Source organism: Furipterus horrens, unplaced genomic scaffold, assembly GCF_987537825.1.
Source record: "Furipterus horrens unplaced genomic scaffold, mFurHor1.1.pri manual_scaffold_1, whole genome shotgun sequence".
NCBI classification, from domain to species: domain Eukaryota; kingdom Metazoa; phylum Chordata; class Mammalia; order Chiroptera; family Furipteridae; genus Furipterus; species Furipterus horrens.
The window spans coordinates 211009280-211033202 of record NW_028327171.1 but is presented as its reverse complement, the minus strand read 5'-3'; the positions used below and the strand labels follow the sequence as shown (position 1 = coordinate 211033202).

Below are 23923 nucleotides of genomic sequence, written 5' to 3'. Positions count from 1 at the left end.
AGTTTTGCCCAGACATTGCAATGGCTATGGTATCACTAGCTGATAAAAATTATTTATCTCCATTATAATCCTATGGGACCACTGCCATATATGTGGTCTGACATTGGCCAAAAGGTCGTTATGTAATGTATGACTCTATTATACTATTACTAATGTGAAGATGGAAGAAAATAACCCAGGAAAGTGCTTAGCACTCATTTATTCCCTCTTTCTATTGACTTACTAATGAGGTTCAGTGAACAATGGACTCCCTCCCAACTCTTAGCCTTAGGAAGGGACACCTAGATGTTGTTGCCACTGTCCTTGGGACAAGTACTATGCAAACATCAGAGCAAAGTTTTGTAAGGAGACCCACTACTGAGGTTGCTCTAAACATCCTCTCTCCTCCCTCTTGATTCACTGGGAAGCTTTGGGTTATTTTTCCCCTAAAAAATGGTGGCCAGTTCCCAGCTCCCAAAAGCTTTCTTCTCCCATTATAACATTTCGTTTCTTTTCTGCATTGAAACCCATTTTGTTGGGCAGCATTCTATAATGAAACACAGAAGCCTTTCAGATTCATTTTTCTTGAAGAAACATTCAAATGCTATTTTGGGGGTAAAACAATGCCTGATGCTTTAAAGCATTTTTAGAAAATAATTGTTATGTTAGACTCAGGGGAACCTGATATTCAAAAAGTAATAGTGGTCCTTATTTTCTCTTCACTAGGTTATGAGAATATAAATGTCTCAACTAATGTTATAGAAAGTAAAAAGCCAAAGGAAATCACTCAGGAGGAATGGAATTACAATAAGGAAAAGTCGCTTTATACTTTGGAAAACAAACACATTAACAAATATCATATGTCATTGATTAAAACAGAAGGATCTCTGGAAAATGTAGCAGAAGACACAGCTTTGCAGAGTCTAGACCTCTCAGCTAAGCTATCAGAGTGGAAAGGTGAAGCTGTATGGAATGAGAGGACAGCCACAAATGATCATTACTCAGAAAATTTCAAAGGTCAGGCAGAAACATCGCAGGCACTATATATTCCAGGCAATGCCTGTCTCTCCAGGGTGCTGAAGCAAGATGGACCTTGTGCCTATGGTACCGTCATGGAGTGTGGCCACAATTTAGACCCAGGAGACCATGAAAATGGAACAAACTCTCTTCTTTCCATACAAGATGGAGAAGCCACGACCGGCGAGTATGCTACAAATTTAGCGGAATCTGTGCTGCAAGATGCGTTTATTAGATTATCTCAGTCTCAGCCTCCACTACCCCAGGAGCCTGCAGTCAGTGTCTCTGTAGGAAGTACTCTGCTCCCCGGTGGCTGTCCCACAAAAGATATCGTGGTCTCTCGGTCATGGAATGAGCTGCCCAAAATTGTCATTGTTCAGAGTCCAGATGGCAGTAATGCTGCCCCTGAGCCAGGCATCTCTTCATGTTCTGAGATGGAAGTCTCTTTTGAAACCTCAGATGTCCCCTCTGGAGAGGATGCTGGCAGACACCCCCAGAGTGCTCTAGAAGTAGCATTAGCTTGTGCAGCCACCATGATTGGAACTATTTCCAGTCCACAGGCCACAGAAAGACTGAAAATGGAGCAAGAATCCCTTATTTCAAACCATCCACTCGGATGCAGTGAACCGCTGCAGACTCAAGCATCCCAAGTATTCAAGGACACTCCCATTAGTGAATACTCATTTTCATCTGCTTTGTGTGGCATGACTCAGGTGGCCAGCGCCGTTGCCGTCTGCGGCCTGGGTGAAATAGGGGAGGTGAAGTGCCCTGAGGATTCAAGCGGAGTCTTGTCTGCTGCCGAGTGTTCTGCAGCAATCCCCCCACTTTTTAATGTAGCAACAGGGGGGGGCCTGGAGCTGGGAAAGGAAGCCATTGCCAAAGGGTTGTTCAAGGAGGCCGCGCTGGTTTTAACAAGGCCTGATACCTACAGCAGCATCGGAGACCTCATGGAATCGATGAACCGAAGAATTATGGAGACCGCTTCCAAGCCTCAGAGCTTGTGCCCAGAAAATGTCCTTGGAAATGAACTGGCACAGGCCCTATCTAATGTTATCCTGAAGCACTCCATTGACGAAGTTCACCAGCAAAATAAAATAACCCACCCCCACAACGGCGGGCATTCATCTGAAACTCTGGACACTTTAATGGAAAGTACAAATCAACTGCTCTTTGACGTGATCTGCTTCACGTTCAAGAAGATGAGCCATATGGTACATCGTGGTGAATGTCCCACTGTCCTTCCTAAGGAGACCATTGGATGGAGCAGAACAGAACTCGGCAACCAACCAGCCGATCAGGTTGCTAGTCCGACGTGGACAAAAGCTGCTGAATCCTCCAGCAGCCGTCCACTTACTAATCCGCGTAGCACTAGTCTTGTTGCCAATGACCTTGTAGGTGACATGCCTCCACCGCAAGACAGCAACGACTCCACAAAGCCAGGCGCCTTCCAGAACCCCACGTTGCAATCTGAGTTGTCTTGTGGCGCCAGAGCGTCTGGTCCTTTGACTGCAAACGTATCCCCCAAGGAAACATATCTGAAAGGAACCATGGGAAAGGATATAAAAAACCCTCCCCAGACGCCAAGTCACAATGAGAATGACTGCAAAGCCTCTTCAGAGGGAGAAAGGATGCCCACAGCCACGAAGTTCAATGGCGGTCCCCAGGATTCTGAGGACAGCTTCAGTCCAAACACCCAAGAGAAGTACCGTTGGGCCTCGCCTCTAAACAATGAATTTCAAGTCAATCTGTCTTTGTTAGGGAACGACCTGCTGCCCCCTGCTCAGTCCACGCTACAGACAGAACGCACAGCCGAGTACTGCATTACAGACTTCGCCGAAGAATTAGCAGAGACCATCGTCTCCATGGCAACTGAAATCGCAGCAATTTGCCTTGACAACTCAAATGGAAAACAACCCTGGTTTTGTGCATGGAAAAGAGGGAATGAGTTTCTGGTTACCCCGAACGTGCCCTGCCGATCCCTGAAGAGGAAGAAGGAGAGCCAGGCCGGCGGGGCCTCTGTGCGGAAACACAAGCCGCCGCGGCTCAGCGAGATCAAGAGGAAAACGGACGAGCACCCGGAGCTTAAGGAGAAGCTGATGAACAGGGTTGTGGATGAATCGATGAACCTTGAGGACGTCCCAGATTCTGTCAGTACCTTTGCGAACGAAGTGACAGCCAAGATCATGACCCTCACAGACTTCTCCCTGGCGGATGGCGTCTGGCAAGCTCAGAGCCTTCCGCGGAGCCGGCTGCACGGCGGGGACAGGGGCACCCGGCGGAAGGCCTCCAGCTGCGAGAGCATCGCCGAGGAGGACGCGCGCGCCCCTGCCGGTGTCAGCAGCCTGTGCTTGGTGGGCGCCCTCAGTCAGCCCGGGAGCAGGGCCAGCTCCGTGTCCAAGCAGTCCAGCTGCGAGAGCATCACCGACGAGTTCTCCAGGTTCATGGTGAACCAGATGGAAAACGAGGGCAGGGGGTTTGAGCTGCTGCTGGATTACTACGCAGGCAAGAACGCCGGCAGCATCGTGGCCTCGGCCGTGCAGCAGGCCTGCCGCCGAAGCGACCACCTCGGGGTGCGGTCGCGCTGCCCCTCCAAGCAGTCCAGCACGGACAGCATCACCGAGGAGTTCTACAGGTACATGCTGCGGGACATGGAGAGAGAGAGCAGAGCTACCGCCTCCTCCAGACGGAGCAGCCAAGACTGGACGGCCGGTTTATTGTCTCCCACGAGATCCCCGCTGTGGTACAGACAGTCGTCTATGCCGGACAGCAGATCGCTGGGCGCCAGGCTGACCGTGAACGCGCCATTGAAAGCCAACTCCTTAGATGGCTTTGCTCAAAACAGCCAGCGAGACTTCCTGCACGTGCAGCCGGTCGGCAGCGCTTCCTCAACCGGGCTCTGCCAGTCCGATTCTTGCTTGTATCGCCGAGGCGGAACGGACCAGATCACAACCATGCTGATTCATGAGACATGGGCAAACTCCATCGAGGCTCTCATGCGGAAGAACAAAATTATAGCGGATGATGGCCAGGCAGATGCTGAGCCCGATACTGGTGGCTCTCCCTTGCAAGTGGACAAGTGCGCAAACAGATCAGCTTCAAACAGAGTGCCAAGTGGGCCAGTTCTTCTTGTCCAGGCGTCAGGCGATTACCAGAGGAAAGACTCTGTTATCGAAAGCCGGCATCCCCCAGGGTCCTCTCCAAGTAAAGCTGCTCCTCTTAGTTTAGAGTCTGCAAAGGAAACTTCCTCGCAGTATGGCGGTGTCCCTATAAACCACGCCAAGCAATCGCTTTGTTCAAGGGAAGTGCCTTTAATTCAGATCGAAATGGATCAGAGAGAAGAGTGTGTTGGTGAACCTGAAGACATTCTTTCCAAAAGCAGCTCCGCAGAAGAAGTAGAGGAGCAGTTGAAGGAAGAAGAAGTCCCAGATGTGAAGGGCGGAGACGCTGAGGAGGGAGCCTGCCAGGACCGTAGGTGAGTGAATGATCTGTGAGGCTACAGTTAAATAACGTTCAGTATACGATTTTGACTGAGATGGCACTGATATGGTGCTTAAAATAGGTACAAGCTGGGGACTTTCAAAAATTTGGAAACACATGAATAAAGCGTCCAAGTGATTTAGGTTCCTGTTTCATATAATGACCCAAGCACGTATTCTCTCAACTCATGATGTGGATTCCTCATTTTGTTTTCCAATAGTAACAGGAAAAAAAATGTGTAATCATCAGTCTTAGAAATTCAAGAGGTGGGTCTGCTTCCAAAAAAACATAAGGATTCCTAAATATTAAGTATATTTTTCTTTGTGGAGCAACATAAAGAATTGTTATAGAACATCACCTCCACTAACTAACCTTGTAACCATGTCACCTTGGGCAAGTTCCCCAATCTCTCTACCTCGATTTACTCACCTATAGATGGGAATAATGATAATAATAATGTCACAAGAGGATTATTAAGTGCCTACCACTCAATAAATGTTTGCTATCTGGTTGTTATTGTTTTTTGGAGGTTAGGGTATAGGGTTGCCTTAATTCCAGGAGATTAGTTTCCCAAGACAAACTTGTCATGAATAGTGTGAGAATTTTATTGACACAGAAGACATCCCAGGCTTTGAAAGAGGAAAAATTAGTCACACTTAGATCACATTTTCTAATCTCAGAGTTGTTATTATGAAATTTGATGTGTCAAAATAACTATAGAACTTAATTCCCTAAGAAAGAGTTCCTATCGACTTACAGAGAGAGGTAAATGACACAGGCACTCTTAATTCTGTTTGGAGGTAAGAACATGTCATGTCCTGAAGATATCTTAAAGCTACTCTCTGAGGGACATTTTCATAATTCTTACTGAAATAAATATTACTTTCTTAATTTTTGATTTGATAATAGAATAACAACTTCAGAATATATTATAGAAGTCACATCCAAATAGAAATACTTGTATTTTAGGCCACCATGTTTGTCCAGATACCTGAATTATCCTTCAGTTATAAAGAGTTTAAATGCTATAGTGTATCTCAGTTCTTGATTTCTGGAAAAAAAACATCATGTTATTGATGGGCAGCAGTGTGTTCTTAACTCAGCCACACTCTGAGATAATTGAAGAATAATTACCTAACTTTTTGATAATTTGGAACCACAAGTATAAACACCAAACTGAGATTCCGAAAATCAACATGTTGCACTCACTGACATAATCTGAGTTTTTAAAAACGTATTTTATGCTGTGTATTCATTTATGTTTATTTCAAGAACAAATAATATTCATCAGGTAAATATCTGATACCCATTAATGCACGCTATATTTGTTGCTGCAAACACAGAAGAATATAGATATTTGGTGCCTGATCCCAAGGCTCTTACACAGCAGTAAGAGAGATAAGCAATACACATGAAAAACCTCTTTAGAAAAAATTCTTCTAGAGTGTGACAAGATAAAAATAAAAAGAATAATGTGATAGAGAATAACTAATTGGTCAAAGTGGCTGTTAATATGAGGTGTTGGCATTTGAGGTGAGACCTAAAAGGTAAATAGATAAGGTAGAAGAAATGAGGGGAGACTTGTATTTCAAACATTATGGTTTTCTAGGTAAACTAAAAAATTCTCCCACTATGCATCAATGAGAAATTCTGGATTAATATAATAAATGTACTTTTAAATACAGAGCTGAGCTTAACATTATTATTAATCATTATCATCATCATCATCATCATCATCATCATTATCATCTCAGAGGTAGAAAATGGAAGGAACTGGAAATTAAAGTGGTGAGTTAAAGTAGATTCTATACCCGCTTCCAAAGCATTTATCAGTTTCAGTAATATACAAGTTTACTTTCTAAAGGCTAAAAGAAACCAGGAAATTATACTGTGGGTCCCTCAGTGGTTAAGACTTAGAACTAACACCATCCTCCATATTCTGAAGAGTTCATCCTTATTATAAAAATGAACTTAAGAAAAAGGATCACCACTAGAAAAGGGAGCTGATTTTTAAAATCTATCTTTCAGGCCCTGGCTGGGCAGATTTGATCCCAGGGCACATAACTAGGTTGCGGATCTGATCCCTAGTCAGGACACGTACAAGAGACAATTAATCAATGTTTCTCTCTCACATTGATGTCTGTCTGTCTGTCTGTCTGTCTCTCTTTATTGCTCTCTCGTTATCTTTCTCTCTCCCTTCTTGTCTCTCTAAAATCATTAAACATATCCTTGGTTGAGGAATTTAAAAAAATATTTTTCAGGTTTAGAGTTCTGGGTAGAAGAAAAAAATCCCCTAAGAATTTATTACCACAGCTTTTCCTAACGCAGTTTTGAGGCCTAATTTGTACCATCCCAGGGGTCTATGGAGATTCCAAGCCGGTAAACTACCGTAAAACAATCTCAGGTTAATAGCACCCTGAGAACTTAGCAGACACAAAAATGAATCTCTGGATATTCAAGCCCAAGTCTCAAAGGATTCCAACAGAGAAAGCCCCATCAAATATTAGTTCAGAACCTCAAATTGCAAGATACACATGAATCAATACATAGTAAACAAGACTCTTGCCAAACATCAGATAACCGAATTAGCCCTAACAAGAATTTCAGATATTGGAATTATGAGATATAGAATATGAAATAAATATACATATACACTTGGAAAAATAAGGCATACAAAGCAAGATTAAGAAACAAATTACAATCAGAGTAGGATGAGATAAATTAAAAAATCAGTTCAATATTGACTTCGGGTGGTAAGCACACAGTACAATATACAGATGATGTATTATCAAATTGTACACCCAAAGCCTATATAATTTTATTAACCATTGTCACCCCAGAAAATTAAATAATTTTTAAAAATATGTCAAATACTCTAAGAGATAACAAATGTAATCATTGAAAATAAAGTCTTTAGACATAAAAATATATTATTTTTTAAATTAAATGATCACAATCAAAATTTCAATGGTATACCTGTGGAGGGAAACATAGGAAAATGTGAAAGAACTCTGTTTCCACCCTCAGTTGAGGAATTGAGGCGGGACTTGCCCTGCTTCTGTAAACGATGAGAAAAATGGACAGATTCTGTGAGATGATTGTGCAGCAAACATTACATTGAGAGAAGGAAAACAAATATGGTGGTCCCTATAATTACCCCAACTTTCTGCCTGGGTTCCTTTTTCAGACGACAGTAAAAAGCTCAGTGTTTTTTAGAGGTTCAGAGGGAGGACAGGAGGGATAACTAGGTGGAGCACACTGAACTTTTAGAGCAGTGGTGCTATTCTGTAGAATACTAAAATGGTGGGCATGTGTCATTATACATTCGTTCCTACTTGTAATATATACACCGATGTGAGCTCTAATGTAAACTACGGACTTTGAGTGATAATGATGCATGAATGCAGGTCCTTTGTCTATAATGAAAGTACCACTCTGATGCAGGATGTGGGTGGTGGGGAGGGCTGTGCATGTGTGAGGGCGGGGACCATACGGGAACTCGGTTCTTTCTGCTCAATTTTACTGTGAGCCTAAAACATCTCTTTAAAAAAAAAAAAAAAGAAGAACATTTAAATAACAAAAAAAACCTGAATAGTAACCTTTTATAAAAATAAAACATTAGAGACTATACCACTAGGAGATCCGCATGACAAGAAGTGTTAGTGGAAGTTTCCAGGCTAAAGGAATATAATACTGATGGAAACTTACATCTTGACAAAGGAACAAAGAATTCCACAAATAGTGAACATGTAGGTAAATACAAAGCACATTCTCTTACTTTTAAATGTTCTTTAAAATGTAAACACTTAAAACAAAAGAAATGTTTATGACATGTATATAACTAAAATGTATCAATTACAGCACAAAGAATGGAAGAAGGAAATGGAAGTATACTATTTTAAGAGTCTTCCATTTTATGTGAATTTGTATAATTTAATCAGAAGGCAGATCATGATAAATTGAAGATGCATATTGTTATTCTGGAATAACTACTAAAAAATAAAGTAAAATGAATAGCTATGCTAGTAAGCTAATAGTTGAGTTAAAATGGGAACTAAAATTTTTTTCACTTAACAGAGAAATGTGGAAAAAGGGGAAAAGGAAAGAAAGAGCAAGTGGCACTAATGGAAAATTATAAAGATGATATATTTAAATGCAATCATATGATAATTACATTAATTAGTGATGGTCTGAACACTATTATTAAAAGGCAGAGATTGTCAGACTGATTAGAAAAGCAAAATTCTACCATAAATTATAAAGAAATGCATTTCAAATGTAAAGATGCAGATAATTTATAAGTAAAATGATGGGAAAGAAATATGACAAAGATGGAGCAACTATATTAATATCAGACTGAGTAGAATATAGGATATTGAATTTTACCAGAAATAAAGCAGGATATTTTATAATGACAGAGGGGCCAATTCATAAAAAAGACATAATAATTACAAATATGTAATTTCTTAAATAAAGAAATTTCAAGCTACATGAAACAAAACCTGGTAGAGCTAGAAGGATAAATAGACAAATTCACAATTATAGTTGGAAATTTCACACTCTTCTCTCAGTAACTGAGAAAATAACAGGTAGAAAGACAATAGGATATACAAGACTTGAACATCATTCTCAATCAACTTGACCTAATTAATATTTATTAAACACTCCATCAACAATAGAATATACATTGTTTGAGTGCACTTGAAGCATTCACCAAGATAACTCATGATAAAATTAAAAAGAACTAAAATCGTAAGGAGCATGTTCTTCAATCACAATGGAAGTATAAGTCAGTCCTCCAAAATATTTGAAAATTAACAACACACTTCTAAATTGTCCATTTGTAAAAGAATAAGTCACAAGGGAAATTAGAATAAACTTTAAATTGAATGAAAATGAAAACACAACACAATAAAACCTGTGGGATACAGCTAAAGCAGTACTTAGGAAAGAAATTAATACCTTTAAATGTTTCTTTTTAAAGGAGAGTTATCTAACATAAATGACCTAAATTTTTGCCTTAGCCTAACTAAAGGATGATTAAGTTAAACTCAAAGAAACATAAAGAAGAAAATAATAAAAATAAGAGTAGAAATTAATAGTTACAAAATTAGAATAGAGGAAATTGATGAAACCCAAAGCTCTTTTAGTCCAGAAGTTGGCAAATAAGTACATGTTTATGCATTTAAAGCTAAAGTAATATTTCAGATATGTAAATGTTTCATTGTCATGATTCCCCTCTTCAATGAATTTTTGTGGTAATAAACAACTTCATAGCTTATTGGAAAGAATACTCTTAATGTGGTTATGTATTTAGTTTTATTATTACTTTTTACATATGGCAAGTGATTCCTCTTTTCCACTTATAGTAATGTCTCAAATTTCTTTTTATATAAACATATAGGGGTTATATAAACTAAACTAATTATCATAAATTTTATTATTCTTATAATACATAGGGAATACAGATATGGCAAAAATCATGACAGTAGTTTGCTAGTAAGTGAAGTTGGGAGAACACTGAGCTAGATGACCACTGAGGTCTCTGTTAACTTAGAAATTCTACAGTTTAATTTGATAGCATATCAGATTCAGTCCTTTAAAGCTCTGTGCATGGACTCTAAGATCAGAAGTGGTAAAAGGTCAAATATACCCATCTGCATAACACATCTGTGCATTATTCATAAATTAACAAGCAGAGCTATAAATTATCTCAAAAGAAAATGAAAGCCAGTGTTTCTGGTAATCATATTCATTCTGAATTCCCCAATTATGAATCAGGGAATATGAGATTTACTGTAAAACAGACCATGAAATTAAGATAAAGAAAATACACTGACAGACTCATTTTTAACCTGGATGTTGAATGTCAGTCACTGAGACGTAACTTGTGCTTTAGTAAGAAATATCCTGGAATAAAATTTTCTAATCACATAAGGTTCTAATATAGTAAAAAAATTCGTCCAGAAAATTACTTTTTAATGAAGGAAACAAATAGTTTGGGAGCTCCCTCCTCTGTGCTCAGTTCTTGGCTCATTTCCACTTTTTGCGGAATATATATATATAGTTTCCATTTGTTTCCAATGAACTTTTCTTTCATTTGAATTTAACTAAATTCACTAAATGTCTCTGTGACTACATCAATTCTTTTCCTTTCTCCTGGCTTAATTTGGAAGAATATCAACATTTTTTTTAAAGAAAAATCGGGGCTTCCAGTCAAGATGGAGACATAGGTAGATATGCTTCATCTCCTCGTGCAACCATTGAGAGAATTACAACCAGATCTCAAAACAAATAACACCCAGAACTGTCAGAAAATCAAGCTGTACGGAAGTATGACAACCAAATATTTAAAGAAGCCACATTCATCTAGATAGGTAGGAAGAGCAGAGTCACAGAGATGGGTGTAGAGGCCATGGAAGTGACAGAATGGATGGTCCCACATTCAGGTGCGGTGAACAAAAATTAGTAGGGATACCTTGGGAGTGAACAAACCCAGCCCCGGGCCAGACCACACAGCCCAGGGTTTCACCACCAGGAAGATAAATCTCCATTACCTCTGACTATATAAACCAGTGGGGATTGGGCTGGTGGAAGAAACTGCTGGATTTTCACCACTTAAAGAGCCTGCACAGACTTCGAATGGATGCAAACCTGCCCACTCTGAGTTTCACCACCAGGGCAGCAACTGGAAGGGTTCAGCTGCATATGGGACGTAGGTGAAGTGACTAGAAATGGGGTGAGTGTTGAGAAAACCTCCAGAAGCCAGGCAGTGGCACTGTCCCCTTTCCAAGCCTGCCTCCTGTACAGAGCCACTAAGCAGTGAAGTTGATTGCCTCACCCTGATGATTACCTAAGGCTCTGCCCCACACAATTTGCAGGTGCCTTTTTTATAATAGGCCATGCAAATAAGACAGGGAGTCAAAGCAGTTCTACTTAATACACAGAAACAAACACAGGGGGGCTGCCAAATTGAGGAGTCAAAGAAATATGGTCCAAATTAAAGAACAGAACAAAACCCCAGGAAAAGAACTAAATGAAACAGAGATAACCAACCTATCAGATGCAGAGTTCAAAACACTCATGATCAGGATGCTCAAAAAACTGCGTAGGATAACAACTTAAAGGAAGAAATGAGGGTTACAATAAGTGAAATAAAGAAAAATCTATAGGGAACCAACAGTGAAGGGGAGGAAGCTGGGATTCAAATCAACAAATAAGGAAGAAATAAACATTCAGCCCAGATAAAAAGAGGAAATAAGAATTGAAAAAAACAAGAGGAATATAAGAAGACTCTGGGACATCTCCAAAAGTATCAACATCCAAATCATAAGGATGCAAGAAGAAGAAGAAAAGCAAGAAATTGAAAGCTTATTTGAAAAATTAATGAAAAAAATCTTCCCTAATTTGGCAAAGGAAATAAACATACAAGTCCAGGAAGCACAGAGAGTCCCAAACAAGTTGGACCCAAAAAGGACCACACCAAGACACATCATAATTAAAATGCCAAAGCTTAAAGACAAAGAGAGACTCTTAAAAGCAGCAAGAGAAAAGCAGAGAGTTACCTACAAAGAAGTTCGCATAAGACTATCAGCTGATTTCTCAAAAAAAACTTTGCAGACAAGAAGGGACTGGCAAGAAGCACTCAAAGTGATGTAAAACAAGGACCTATAACCGAAATTATTCTATCCAGCAAAGCTATCATTTAGAATGGAAGGGCAGATGAAGTGCTTCCCAGACAAGGTAAAGCTAAAGGAATTCATCATCACCAAGCCATTATTACATGAAATGTGAAAGGAACTTACTTAAGAAAAAGAAGACCAAAGCCATAAACATTTAAAAGGCAACAAATTCACAACTATCAACAACTGAATCTAAATATATATATATATATATGTGTGTGAAAAACCAGAACAGGAACAGAATCATAGGATCATAGGATGGAGAGCATCTGGAGGGTTATCAGCTGGGAGGGGGGAGGGGGAGAATGAGAAAAAGTGCAAGGATCAAGAAGCATAATCGGTTGCTACAATATAGATGAGGTGGGGGGGGGGTGTTAAGAATAGTATAGGAAAGGGAGAAGCCAAAGAACTGACACACATGACCCATGGACATGAACTAAGGTGGGAGGATTGCTGGAGGTAAGGGAGTACTTGAGGGGGGGCAAAGGGGGAAAAATTAGGACAACTGTAATAGCATAATCAATAAAATATACTTAAAAAAGAAAAGAAAAAAGAAAAATTAGTTTTATTAAAGATCCCTTTTTACCAAAGGTTAACAGCACAACATGCTAGAAACAGCCACACCACAATACCCTACTTTTCCAGGATGCTGTGAGAAAGAATCTTAGGGGTGTGGATCCAGGCACTAAGATAAATGCATTAAGTGATCTTTATTTTCTAGTTTATATGTTGCAAAAACCCTGGTGAGATGGTATTATTATCAGTCTTAGAGAGGTTGAAGAGATGACAGGTGGTAGAAGGGTTAGGGTAAAGGTTAGGGTTAGGGTCAGGGTCAGGGTCAGGGTTAGGGTCAGGGTTAGGGTTAGGGTTAGGGAACCTACAGCATTTGGACTGTAAGAATGGTGCTCAAAGCACTCTCATCTCCAGCCTTTGGTTAGGGTACCCAATGGGACAAAGAGCTAGAGGCAGGGAATTCCTGGCATGTTTAATAAACAACAGATGGTTTTGTTTGCTTAATAACGACTAGGGTGGAGGCAGATAATACTGAGTAGGCAGAGGAAGACATTGAAGATTTTAGCTTCAGAGAGAGACCATGTAGGTTTTTGACAGGAATGGTGAAAGATATGCCTTAGGAACACTAATTAAGCAGAAATGTGTAGAGGGCTTTGCAGAAGAGAAACAGTTAGATCTCTCCTGTTTGGATACTGATACAGTATGTCATGCAGCCAAAGAGTAACAGTGGGTGCAATGCCCACCACTCTCAAGACTTGAGATTTAATGTCTGGTACCAACTCATCGGACCTCACTGGGCTTAGCATCCTAATCCACTGCAAATTCATGATGTTTCTTTTAAATCTAAAATTCTAGCAACTTCTAAGGACCTAAATTAAGATCATTTTATGAGCACTGAGACTGAGATAAGAATGTGGGAGATAGTTCAGAGATGGAACTGAAAGAACAGAGCAGCTAAGTGAATGTAAGGGCTAAATGCAGAAGACTGCAAGATTTTAAGCCCAGACACTCAGAAAAATCAATAGAAATTAAAAAACACAGGAAGAGGATGCAGGACCATTAGAATTCATTTAAGAAACATCGATTTTGAGATGTTAATGAGACAGATTGGATATGGTCAGAAGACCAGCTGAGTCAGGGAGAGCGGTCCTGGTTGGAGTTCGGTCTTGGAAGTTATTTTCGTAGGCAGAAGAGCAGGTGAGGTTGCTAGGGACAAACTGGAAAGGAGGGCAGTGAACCCTCAGACCTGTCTATAGTGACCCTTAAAGGCAGAACAGAGAACCAAGTTCCAAGGGAAAAGTCCAGACAGGTAGGACTTCAGGGGAGGCCAGGGAGGAGAGGCTTCAAGGAGTAAAGCCTGTCAGATCAGGGGTTCAACACTCTGGAGAGCTCACCTGGTCTAGAAAGCACTGATCCAGAAAAGTGGTACTGATATAAATCACAACGTTTAAAGGAAGAGAATGTTGTAAAAATGTGCCTGTAAGTGCAAAATATGTTCAGAGGCATTTCTAGGCAAAATGACATTGGAAACTACCAGAACTGGGTGTATATTGTTTTCCAGCAAGGTCCACCTCCCACTTGCATTAGAATCACCAGGGGTGAGCTTCTCTGCAGAAACACTGAGTCATAACCTCTGGGGAGGATCCTCTGAGTGTCTTCATTCCAAACACCACTGCCCCTCGATAATTCTTACTGTGTTCTTCTGTATGGAGATCAGGGCACTACTTACAGGTGTTTTTGAAATGAACAGAGGGGGTTAAAAGACAGAGATCAAATGAAGAGATGAGAGAACTGATGGAGAGTTAACCTGAAATAGCGAAATGGGACCTAAGGCACTAGCACAAGTATTAGCCTAAAAGAAAGAGTGCACCTGTATCCAAGGGCATCCTGCTCAGTGGCAGAGATTCATGCTCAACAGAGCAGCCAGCAAGTTCCCGTGAAAAGTTCAGTTTTGTGCTCCCGCTCTTGGTAATAATATCTTACCATCTACAGTGACAGCCTTGATGCCAGAGATGTACCAGAGGCTGAAGTCTCAGCAGAAGGCAGAGCCCCCAGTGAGGTCCCCAACCCTCCCAGCAGCAGTGGGGAGAGCACAGACAGCTGGTGCCAGCTCGCCAATGAGGAGGATAACCCAGAAGACACAAGTAGCTTTCTGCAGTTCAGTGAGCAATCCATGAGGTACCTGCTCTTCATTTGACCTCCCAGGGAAAGAGGCCTCAACACATATTTCAGAAATGCATTTTAAATCATTCTCTGCAAAGGGATCCTAATAGAGAACGCAAAAACGCAAGCTCCCGCTAGGTCAAGGTGTCTGCCTGTCACGATTTGTGCTGAAAGGTATATTCATATCCAATAATGGCTTCAATGACCTTGGCCAAGGTTAAGAGTCCACTGTGTTCACTTCTCTGCAAGCCCCAGCTAATTCATTCCATGATAACAACTGTGAATTTCTTAATAAGAGCTGCTATTACGCCTGGTGTGGTTGATACTTTTTTTCTGGTTCATTTGTATTTCAGATGCAACCCAGGCTGGGTTTACATGAGGCAAGCGTTTCCACACTGTGCTGTGTTGTTTGACCTGACTGTTCCTCTGCTTTTTCTGCCCTTCTCTCTACTGTTGCTTTGGAAAAACTAGAGAGAAACTAATCGGAGGTCAGATCTGATCAGACGCCAGCCAGCCAGCCGATATAAACTAAAAATTATCCCTCTGTAATGTAAAAATGAACAGATCTCCACATTTTAGCCTGAAGTCTTGTTTGATACTGGAGACTTTCCACAGAGGCCAGTTGAACACGGGATTCAGATACATCTGGGTGTCTGGCTCCTTGAAAGTTTGATTTCTGCTAGTTCAGTCTGTTTGGACTTAGGAAAATTTCATAATGTTAAACAACTTGTCTAAAATTCCAAAAACAATGTAGAGCCTAAAAGCAATGAGAACTGGAATCTCTGGATTTAGCAGAAGTTGACAGGGTTAATTTCTTTCAGCACAAGAGCTGAGTCATCAGACTTCAATCAGTGAATATATTCAGCACCCCACACAAGACCCAAGACAGGAATTTGAGATGAAGGCAGTATAGGTGGTAACTCATGGTGTTCCCAAGGGAAGACTGTCTCCTTATGACATGCCAGTTCTCACCCTTGGGAAACCTTCCTTGGAAGAGATGTTGTTGGAAAATAGAGGAGGCAAGAGGAAACTCAGTGGGTTCGGTGAAACTGAATGCATTCCATTTTGCAAGTACAGACAGAACCTAAAAATTAACTCAGCTGTTTCAGGAAATAAGTTTCAGGCTACTAACTTGACCGTATGTTGGTTGTGCAACCTTTGACGACGACACAATATGTGATCTCTCCTTCTCCATGATACATGAGGTAGCAGATTTTAAGATAAAGGAACTATAAAACTTGGCATTTCCCAACTTTGTACTTGTGAATTCTGTAGTTTAAAAAAATGAACCAGGTGCACATCCTGTGGAATGTCCCTCAGAAAAATCCCCTAAATGACAAAGGGACAATGTGCACCCACTGATTTCTGTCAAAAGCAGGCAGATGAGTATTCCAGTACCTTTCCCAGATGGAATTCTCAGAAGTATCTTAGTTTCTGTGGGTCTTTTGCTAATAAATAAATATCTTTACTGTAACTAGAATGAGGAAGAAAAATGTCATGCTGATTGTCACCTACTAGGTGTGACCTACCCCTCTGTAACACCACTGCAGAAATTAGAAAACATCGATGGTGTTTGGCTTGAGCCACAAATGTCTTTTGTTGTGTGTTCTCCTAATCTGGTCAGAAATAAATGTGAATTTAGGAGTCCTAGATACAAAGCAATATTATTCTGGGGACTAAAGGAAGGACCCCTGAGAACAGTAAATTATCAGTGCGGCCAGGTGGTGGAGACTGGCATTAATATGTAAATTTTTGCTTTGTCAGCAATGGCAACAGTAGTGCCACTAGCAGTCTTGGCATTATGGACCTGGACATTTATCAGGAAAGCATGCCATCTTCTCCCATGATTAAGTAAGTAGCCATGGAGACGCAGTGATTGTGAGACCGCCACTCCGATTCCATCTGGCCATCCATTGTGATCTTTCAGGTTGTGCCCAGCCACTGATTTCATGATGTCTGTCCTACCGTGGGTCCCAGGCGTATGTGGTTCCATGTCACCGGAGCAGGAACTCAAGCCTAGAATGGCCCTAGCCTACCATCACCTCCTTTCTGGATTTCAGATCTGCCCCCTATGATATAATCATTTCTGATAAAACTCATCCACGGAATTAGAAATATGTCATTTTCCCTAACTGGACACCGAAGCTAAAATCTATTTAAATTATACCATGAAAACCAGCAGGCATTATTGTTCAATACCTTATAGTGGAATGGCTTTTCCTTTAGTTGTAGACACCTGGGGTGATTACTGCTATATGCATATAACACCATAGGGTGCATGTCGGAGATACGTCATTCACACACAGTAACTCTGCCCTCTGCACCGTGAGGACCTTCTGAAGGAGCAAGGGGAAAATGCACTGAAAGGAACACAATATGTACGACACAAAATATGGGCAGAGCAACCTGAGGTCAGGACTACACCTAGAGTCTGTGGTGCTTCTGGAAAATTAAGTAAATTACAATTTATTTATTTTTTGACCATGATGACTTAGCTTATTATTTGGAGATTTCTGAAATTTGAGAAAAATATGAAAATAAAGTATAGGACAAAATTGGCTGTCTGACCTACTTCCTCAATTACTTTCTATAGCTAAAGCATTTTTACTTTCTTATGCAACCAAATATCTTGTCTGTGGGAGAACAAAACAAATAAAAAATACTTTGGGATGAATTGACTTTCCTCCTGCAGGAACCATTTGTTTAGCTACTTTTTCCATCTTTCTCCATGGTACGAGCCTACAACCCCACAGACTACATGAATTTAGGGAAAACCAAGACCACCACCACGCACAGCAGCATCATATAGCTTCATAAGAGCAGGAACTGTCCCTACCACGTGTCATTTCACTTAATGTCGCTCTCACAGAGGTCTAACAGAAAATCTAGACCCTTAGGAAATTGGTCATCCTTCTATGTAATTATTGGGTGTGCATGTACCCTGTTTCCCTAAAAATAAGACAGTGTCTTATATTAATTTTTGCTCCTAAAGACGCACTAGGTCTTATTTTCAGGGGATGTCTTATTTTTCCATGAACAGGAATTCACATTTATTGTTTAACAAAAAATCAACATTTATTAATATTCTGTAGTCATGTCACCACAAACATCAGCATAACCAGCCAAACTCTGAATTCCATCAAGAATTTGGGGGGAGCTGTAGCCACGACTGCTGCTAGGTCTTATTTTCAGGGGAGGCCTTATATTTCTAAGCTTGAAAAAAATTGCACTAGGTCTTATTTTGGGGGGATGTCTTATTTTGGGGGAAACACAGTAAGAACTAGGCTCTCTCAACACTAGGAATATAATAGAATTTATCATCCAGATCTCAGCAGTAACATAAAATATAAGAGAGAATCTCTTTAATTTTTAGACAAGACAAAAACATAGGACAATCCTAGGCTTCCCAAAGTGGTCACTTCCTCTTAACTGGTGGGCCATATGTTCTCATTTTGGCAAGCACTTGCTGAGCCTCCCACGATATTCAAAGTTCCCCATTTAAGCACTCAATATTTGAAAACACCCTAAATATTGAATTTTTTGTATCTAAGGAAATACTCATGTCAGTCATGAATCTTTAGTTCTAAACCACATCCAGCTTATTACAGTCTCCCAATAAAAAGAAAAAGAAAAGATATCAACCAATTGATAAAAAATGACAGATAAAACACGTAGAAGGGTAAATCCTTCAATCGAAACTAGTTAACAGAATCTCTCCTGAACAGTTCAAGCCTCTGGAGGTTAATAGGAAGAAGTTTGAGGAGGATGCCTCTCTCAGAGTCTCTCACACCAATCATCCCTACTAAAACCAGGTAGTATCTCTGGCCTTTTTGCTTTTGAGGGGTGCAATATTTATTGAAGACCCATAGTCCTACATAACAATCACATTGGTGTTTTTCTAGTATCACTTCCGTCTATGAAAATGATAAATGCAGAACGAAACTTCAGAAGCTTTTAGGTCAATAAAACCCATCACCTCATCTTCCATTTACTGCTGACTCTTCCTAAACATTACCAACCATATACTGTTGTTTTCTCCCCAAGTGAATTAGTAGAAGAAAAGGAGATTCTTAAAGGACAGTCAGAAAAAGGAGAGGGTAAGCCACGTTCCCATCATTTTGACACACTATTGGCCCACGCCCTCCCTGTGGAAAGCATGGTAAGGCTGTGTCATTGTCTGTGTTCAGTACACGCCCCCGGAGCACCCGTGGGAGGTACCAGCCACCAGGGCAGCCTGCTGGTGATCAACTTTGACCTGGAGCCAGAGTGTCCTGACAGCGAGCTTCGCGCCACGTTGCAGTGGATAGCTGCCTCTGAACTTGGGATTCCTACCATCTACTTTAAGAAATCTCAGGAAAACCGAATTGAAAAGGTATGATGCTTCCTGTTGGATGTCGATGAAGTTTGTGTTTTTATCACTGCTGAAAACTCAGTAAATGCTCAGTTAACCCACTTGAATTTGGTTTGTTCTTGACTGTTCACCTTAAAATTGTGCCTAGAACTTTGGAGACTTGCGCTGCATAAGTATAATCATGATGACTTTTTCTTTGACCTTCAGTTTGTCTCAACTAGTCGGCGAAGATGAGAAAGTAAATTGAAATGGAAACTTTTTCAAGAAGTCTGGTTTTTTTCTACATCCTTGTTCTGAAACAAACCTCTTCATAACACTCATTTAAACAAAAAGAATAAGGTAGAAGCAAAGGCTTGACATATGCTGGAAATCAAAGTGAGGCAACCCTGATATTTAAACCAGATTGTGGCATGCTGTCAAAAAGAAGGCATTTTTAATTCCCTACCAAACAGGTCTGCACGAGGGGGATTTTCTCTTTGTCATTCCCCACATACCAGGAATATAAACCTAGGGAATACGCCCTTGGCCAACATCACAATTAATAACCACTCTCATTCTCATTCCATATCTCTAAGACCTACCAATAATTGCGGTAGAATCTCAATTAGTAAGACTAAGGCAAGAATTCATCTACCTTCAAGCTCAATTTTCCATAATTCAAAAGTGTGCTGCTTTTTAAATTTTTCAAATGAACAGTAACGCTGCCATATTTACTTTCTACTGCTATGTAGCACACGGCCACGACTTTGATAGTTTAAGCCAGCAGCACTAATCTCTGCTGTCAGAAATTCAGGGAGATTGCACTGCGCTCCCTGCTCGGGGACTTCCATGGCAGGAATCAAGGTGTCAGCCTGGCTGGGCCCTCATCTGGAAACTGTGGGGAGGAACAAGCCCACGTTTGTTCAGGGCGCCCTAATTCAGCTCCTTGTGGTTGTAGGGCTTTGGTCCTCGTATCCTTGCTGGCTATGAGCTGACGGCCACTCTCGGTTTCTAAAAACTGCCCCCATTCCTTATCATGTGGCCCCTCCATGTTTTCATGCTATCAGCCTCCCTTCTTCCACCTGCCAGAGAAAACTTTGCTTTGAGAGGGTTCATGTGATTAGTTTAGGCTCAACGGATCATCTCCCACTTGATTCAAAAACTGAAGAATCCCTTTTGCTGTGTAGAGTAACATAACGGGAGCTTAATTCTCTCGTCCTACCCATGGTGTCAAGCATTAGGTAGAAAATCTTGGGAGCTGTTTTAGGATCCTGCCTATCACTGCCACTGTGTGTTTTTTAAATGACTTATTGTCATAAAATATCGCCACATACCCATTGTACTTGTTTCTCAACAATCCTGTGAGAAGAGGAGAATGGATATAATTGTTCCTTGGTTATGCATGAGCGAGTCAGGATTCGGAGAGGCTGGTCCATGGGAGAGCCCTCAGATACTCAGGGTAGAGCCTCATCCTGGAATGTTGCTTTCTCCACGAATCCCTCTCAACAACGTGTCCTTCTCAAGTAAAGTTGCCATGGAGTTATAATCCTGGTTTTGTTTAACTGTAATTCTATTCTCATCCTCACTGCCCAAACCTGGCAGCCTGAAACGAAGGATTCATTACCATCTTACCCGTGTGTGTGGTAGTTAGAACAGCTTCCTCATCTCTCAACACCAACCAATCAAGCTAGCCACTGGAGAAATCAAGAAGGGAACCTAATTCATTTCCTCTGCCCTCTCTCACTTCAGCCTCTGTCTCCAACCAGTAATCTATATTTCTCTTGGTGCCTAGGACTGCCTACCATTCTGTACTATCTGCATCTGGATAGTAGCCTGTGCTTTGTGTGCAAGGTGATGAGTTATTTACTGTTTGATAATTTCTCCCTCTGCCTTCCCACCCAGCCTGCCCAGTGCAAGGGCTGAAGGGAAAGAGCACTCTACATTTGATCCCTCCATCCTGCTGTGTACAACCCCAAAGACCTCCTGTCTTTGGGGAGAAGAATAAGAACATTTTAGGGAAAGTACATTTTCGAACTCCTGGAAAAATGAAAGATGGGTTGTTTGCCAACTTTATCTCAAGAGAATTACATGGTGCATTTTCAGATGATCTCTTAATGGGAGAGATTTTCATATAACCCACCATTTTGAAGAAACAACATAATGGTTTATGTGAAAATATGTCTCCTCGTTTCCCATTAGGCAAAAGCCCAAGAGCTGCGTCACTGACACTTTGATTATGTAGACCGTGCCCTGACAATATTAATTCATCCCCAGTGACTGTCAGTTTTCAAAGAGAATACCTATCTTTGCTCACTACTATTTTTCTAAGACAATAAGTGTTCCATGAGTTTTATTAAGAAAAACATTAAATGATGATCCAATTCATTTCCTTCAGCATCAGGATCTTACTTCCAAGTAAGGTAATGTTAAGAACAAAAATCTCATTTTTTTCCTCCTGGAGTTGGTTAAGATTCTCCACACACAGTGGCTTCTCTATAAATAGGTGCTGTTTGCTGTCTCCTTCAGAACTGGTTAACTAAAGCAAACCCTTAAGCAGAATTTTGACTTTGTAAAATCAACAGTGCCTTTGGAGACCTCATTCTGATTTGTTTTAATTAGCCAGGTGGTTGTGTGGCCATACTTAAGTGGTGTGGAAGAGAGATCACGGCTCCCCACTGAGGAAGCTGGGTGACAATAGAGCAAGAGTGTCTCCTTAGCATCTCACCAACTTGGAGAAGGTTAAGTTCACAAGTGTCATTTTTCCACTGTCACTTGGGCATTAAACACCATTGAGAAATGTATATACAGCAGTCCCTCTCTATATTGCGGTCCACTTATCGCGGCCTCACTGTATCACAGAACTTTTAAAAATGTTATATTTAATTATTCATCACAGATCTTTAGCTATATCGCAGGATTTTGTAGTACTGTATACGTACATATGTTGTTAAAGTTACGTAGGTTTAAGAGTGTAGAATATGTTTAAGAACAGAAATAGTGTTTATGAAAGTGTGGAAAAGGTTAATAAGGGAGTGGGAAAGGTTAATAAGGGACTGGGAATGGTTTATAAGTGTGTGGGAAGGGTTTATAAAGCCTTAAAACATATATAAATACTAAAGTAAATGTAAGGTACCTACTTCACGGATTTTCACCTATCGCGGGGGGTCTAGAACATAATAACATAATACCCGCAGTAAGTGAAGGAATACTGTACTTAATCCTTATTTGTGTGAATTCTGAATTTGGGGTGGGGGATAAATTAACTCAGCCAACATTTCTCCTGTATGATATTTCCAACTTATTAACCCCCTTGCCTTGTGAAAATACAGGCATAAGCCAAAGAGGCAGAGGGTATCATGAATAAACACTGAAGCAACTTATGCTTCCCACCATTGACCTTGGAGTTGGAGAGCACCTGAGATCAGCTTAAAACTGATTCCACTCCTATTTCAACTCTAAAGGCAAATTCCAAGTATTCTGGGTGTCCAATGTACTATGACTCTTCTCTGATAAATGAGACATTCATTGTCAAACTTTCTCTTTCATTGTATTTTTTCCATTTATTAACATGCTACATCTACTTAAAAGTCATCCATTCAGAATGTCCATTAAACATTCCTTGAGCATGTACAACATGCCAGGCACCGTTCTAGGCTCTGGGGATACAGAGAACAAAAGAGACAAAATTCCCTACCCTCTTGGAGTTTACATTCTAGTTCTAGAAGGACCCAAAGTAGGGAGAACTCAAACCAAGAGATGCTCAGGTTGGAAAACTTATTCTGGATGAGAGATGAGGACACTGAAATAGTGCATTTTACACTGAGACCATCAGTCAGATGTACTGAATCACCTGGGGCATTTTTATTCACAATTCACATTTCTAGACAGGGGGTCCAAAAATATGCCTTTGTACCAACTTCGCTCAAATGTGGTGATTCTGATGAGCACTAAAGTCTGAGACTATCTGCCACCAGAAATACCCTGAAGGAGAGGTCGAATGTCAGATGGCTTTTAAGTATGCTAAATTCCAGGGCAAAAAAAAAAATTGCTGAGAATCCTAACACCTGATGATCTAAAACAGCTTGTAAATTTAATTCACAAGGACCATGCCATCAGTTCAATTTAATGCACTTTATATGAGACAGAAGAAAGAATCATGAAAGCAAACGGTTAAAAAAATAACAGCAACTGGCTAAGGGTCCTGCTATTTAGCTCCAGGGCATCATTGTTCTCTGTTTAAAGTCAGTGCGCTTCTGTGAACTGGACTGGGCAGGTGCCTAGCCTCCCAGTGAACCCAGTGCCCTTCTCATCCTTAAGCTTGCATTGGGAATTATTTCCTTTTCTTGGAAGCAGTGCAGAGAACAGAGGGAAGAGAGGAAACAGATGGATGCTTACCTTCCTAAGAAAGTGGGGGTCAGAAAAGAAGGAGAATAACAGAGAAATTGATGATGGTATTGACTATTGGCCTCACTTTTTCAAAAATACTACCTTTACAGTCTCAGTTTTTTTAATGTTTTATTTATTGATTTTAGAGAAAGAGAGAGAGATTTGTTCCATTTGTTATTTCACTTACTTATGCATTCATTTGTTGATTCCTGTATGTGCCCTCCTTGACTGGAGGTTGAATCCACAACCTTGATATTTGGGGACAATGGTGGAAGCTACCTGACCAGGGCAAAGTCTTAGTTTTTAACAAGTACATAGTAAAGGAAAGAAAAATAAGGAAGAATTAGGTGCTGCCTTAGTCAGCTTGGGCTGCTAT

General features: G+C 40.7%; 1 protein-coding gene across 2 annotated transcripts in view; it reads left to right on the top strand.

Annotated features, from left to right (window-relative positions):
* Positions 1-23923, top strand: part of SPHKAP (SPHK1 interactor, AKAP domain containing) — a 116985-nt gene that overhangs the window by 87882 nt on the left and 5180 nt on the right. The window contains exons 6-10 of one of the 2 annotated variants that reach the window (XM_090284900.1): positions 706-4468; positions 14661-14846; positions 16596-16682; positions 18876-18928; positions 19019-19203. In XM_090284900.1, coding sequence (XP_090141026.1) covers positions 706-4468; positions 14661-14846; positions 16596-16682; positions 18876-18928; positions 19019-19203 — 4274 coding nt within the window. The remainder of the gene's footprint in view (positions 1-705; positions 4469-14660; positions 14847-16595; positions 16683-18875; positions 18929-19018; positions 19204-23923) is intronic. The other variant, XM_090284902.1, reaches the window with a different exon arrangement.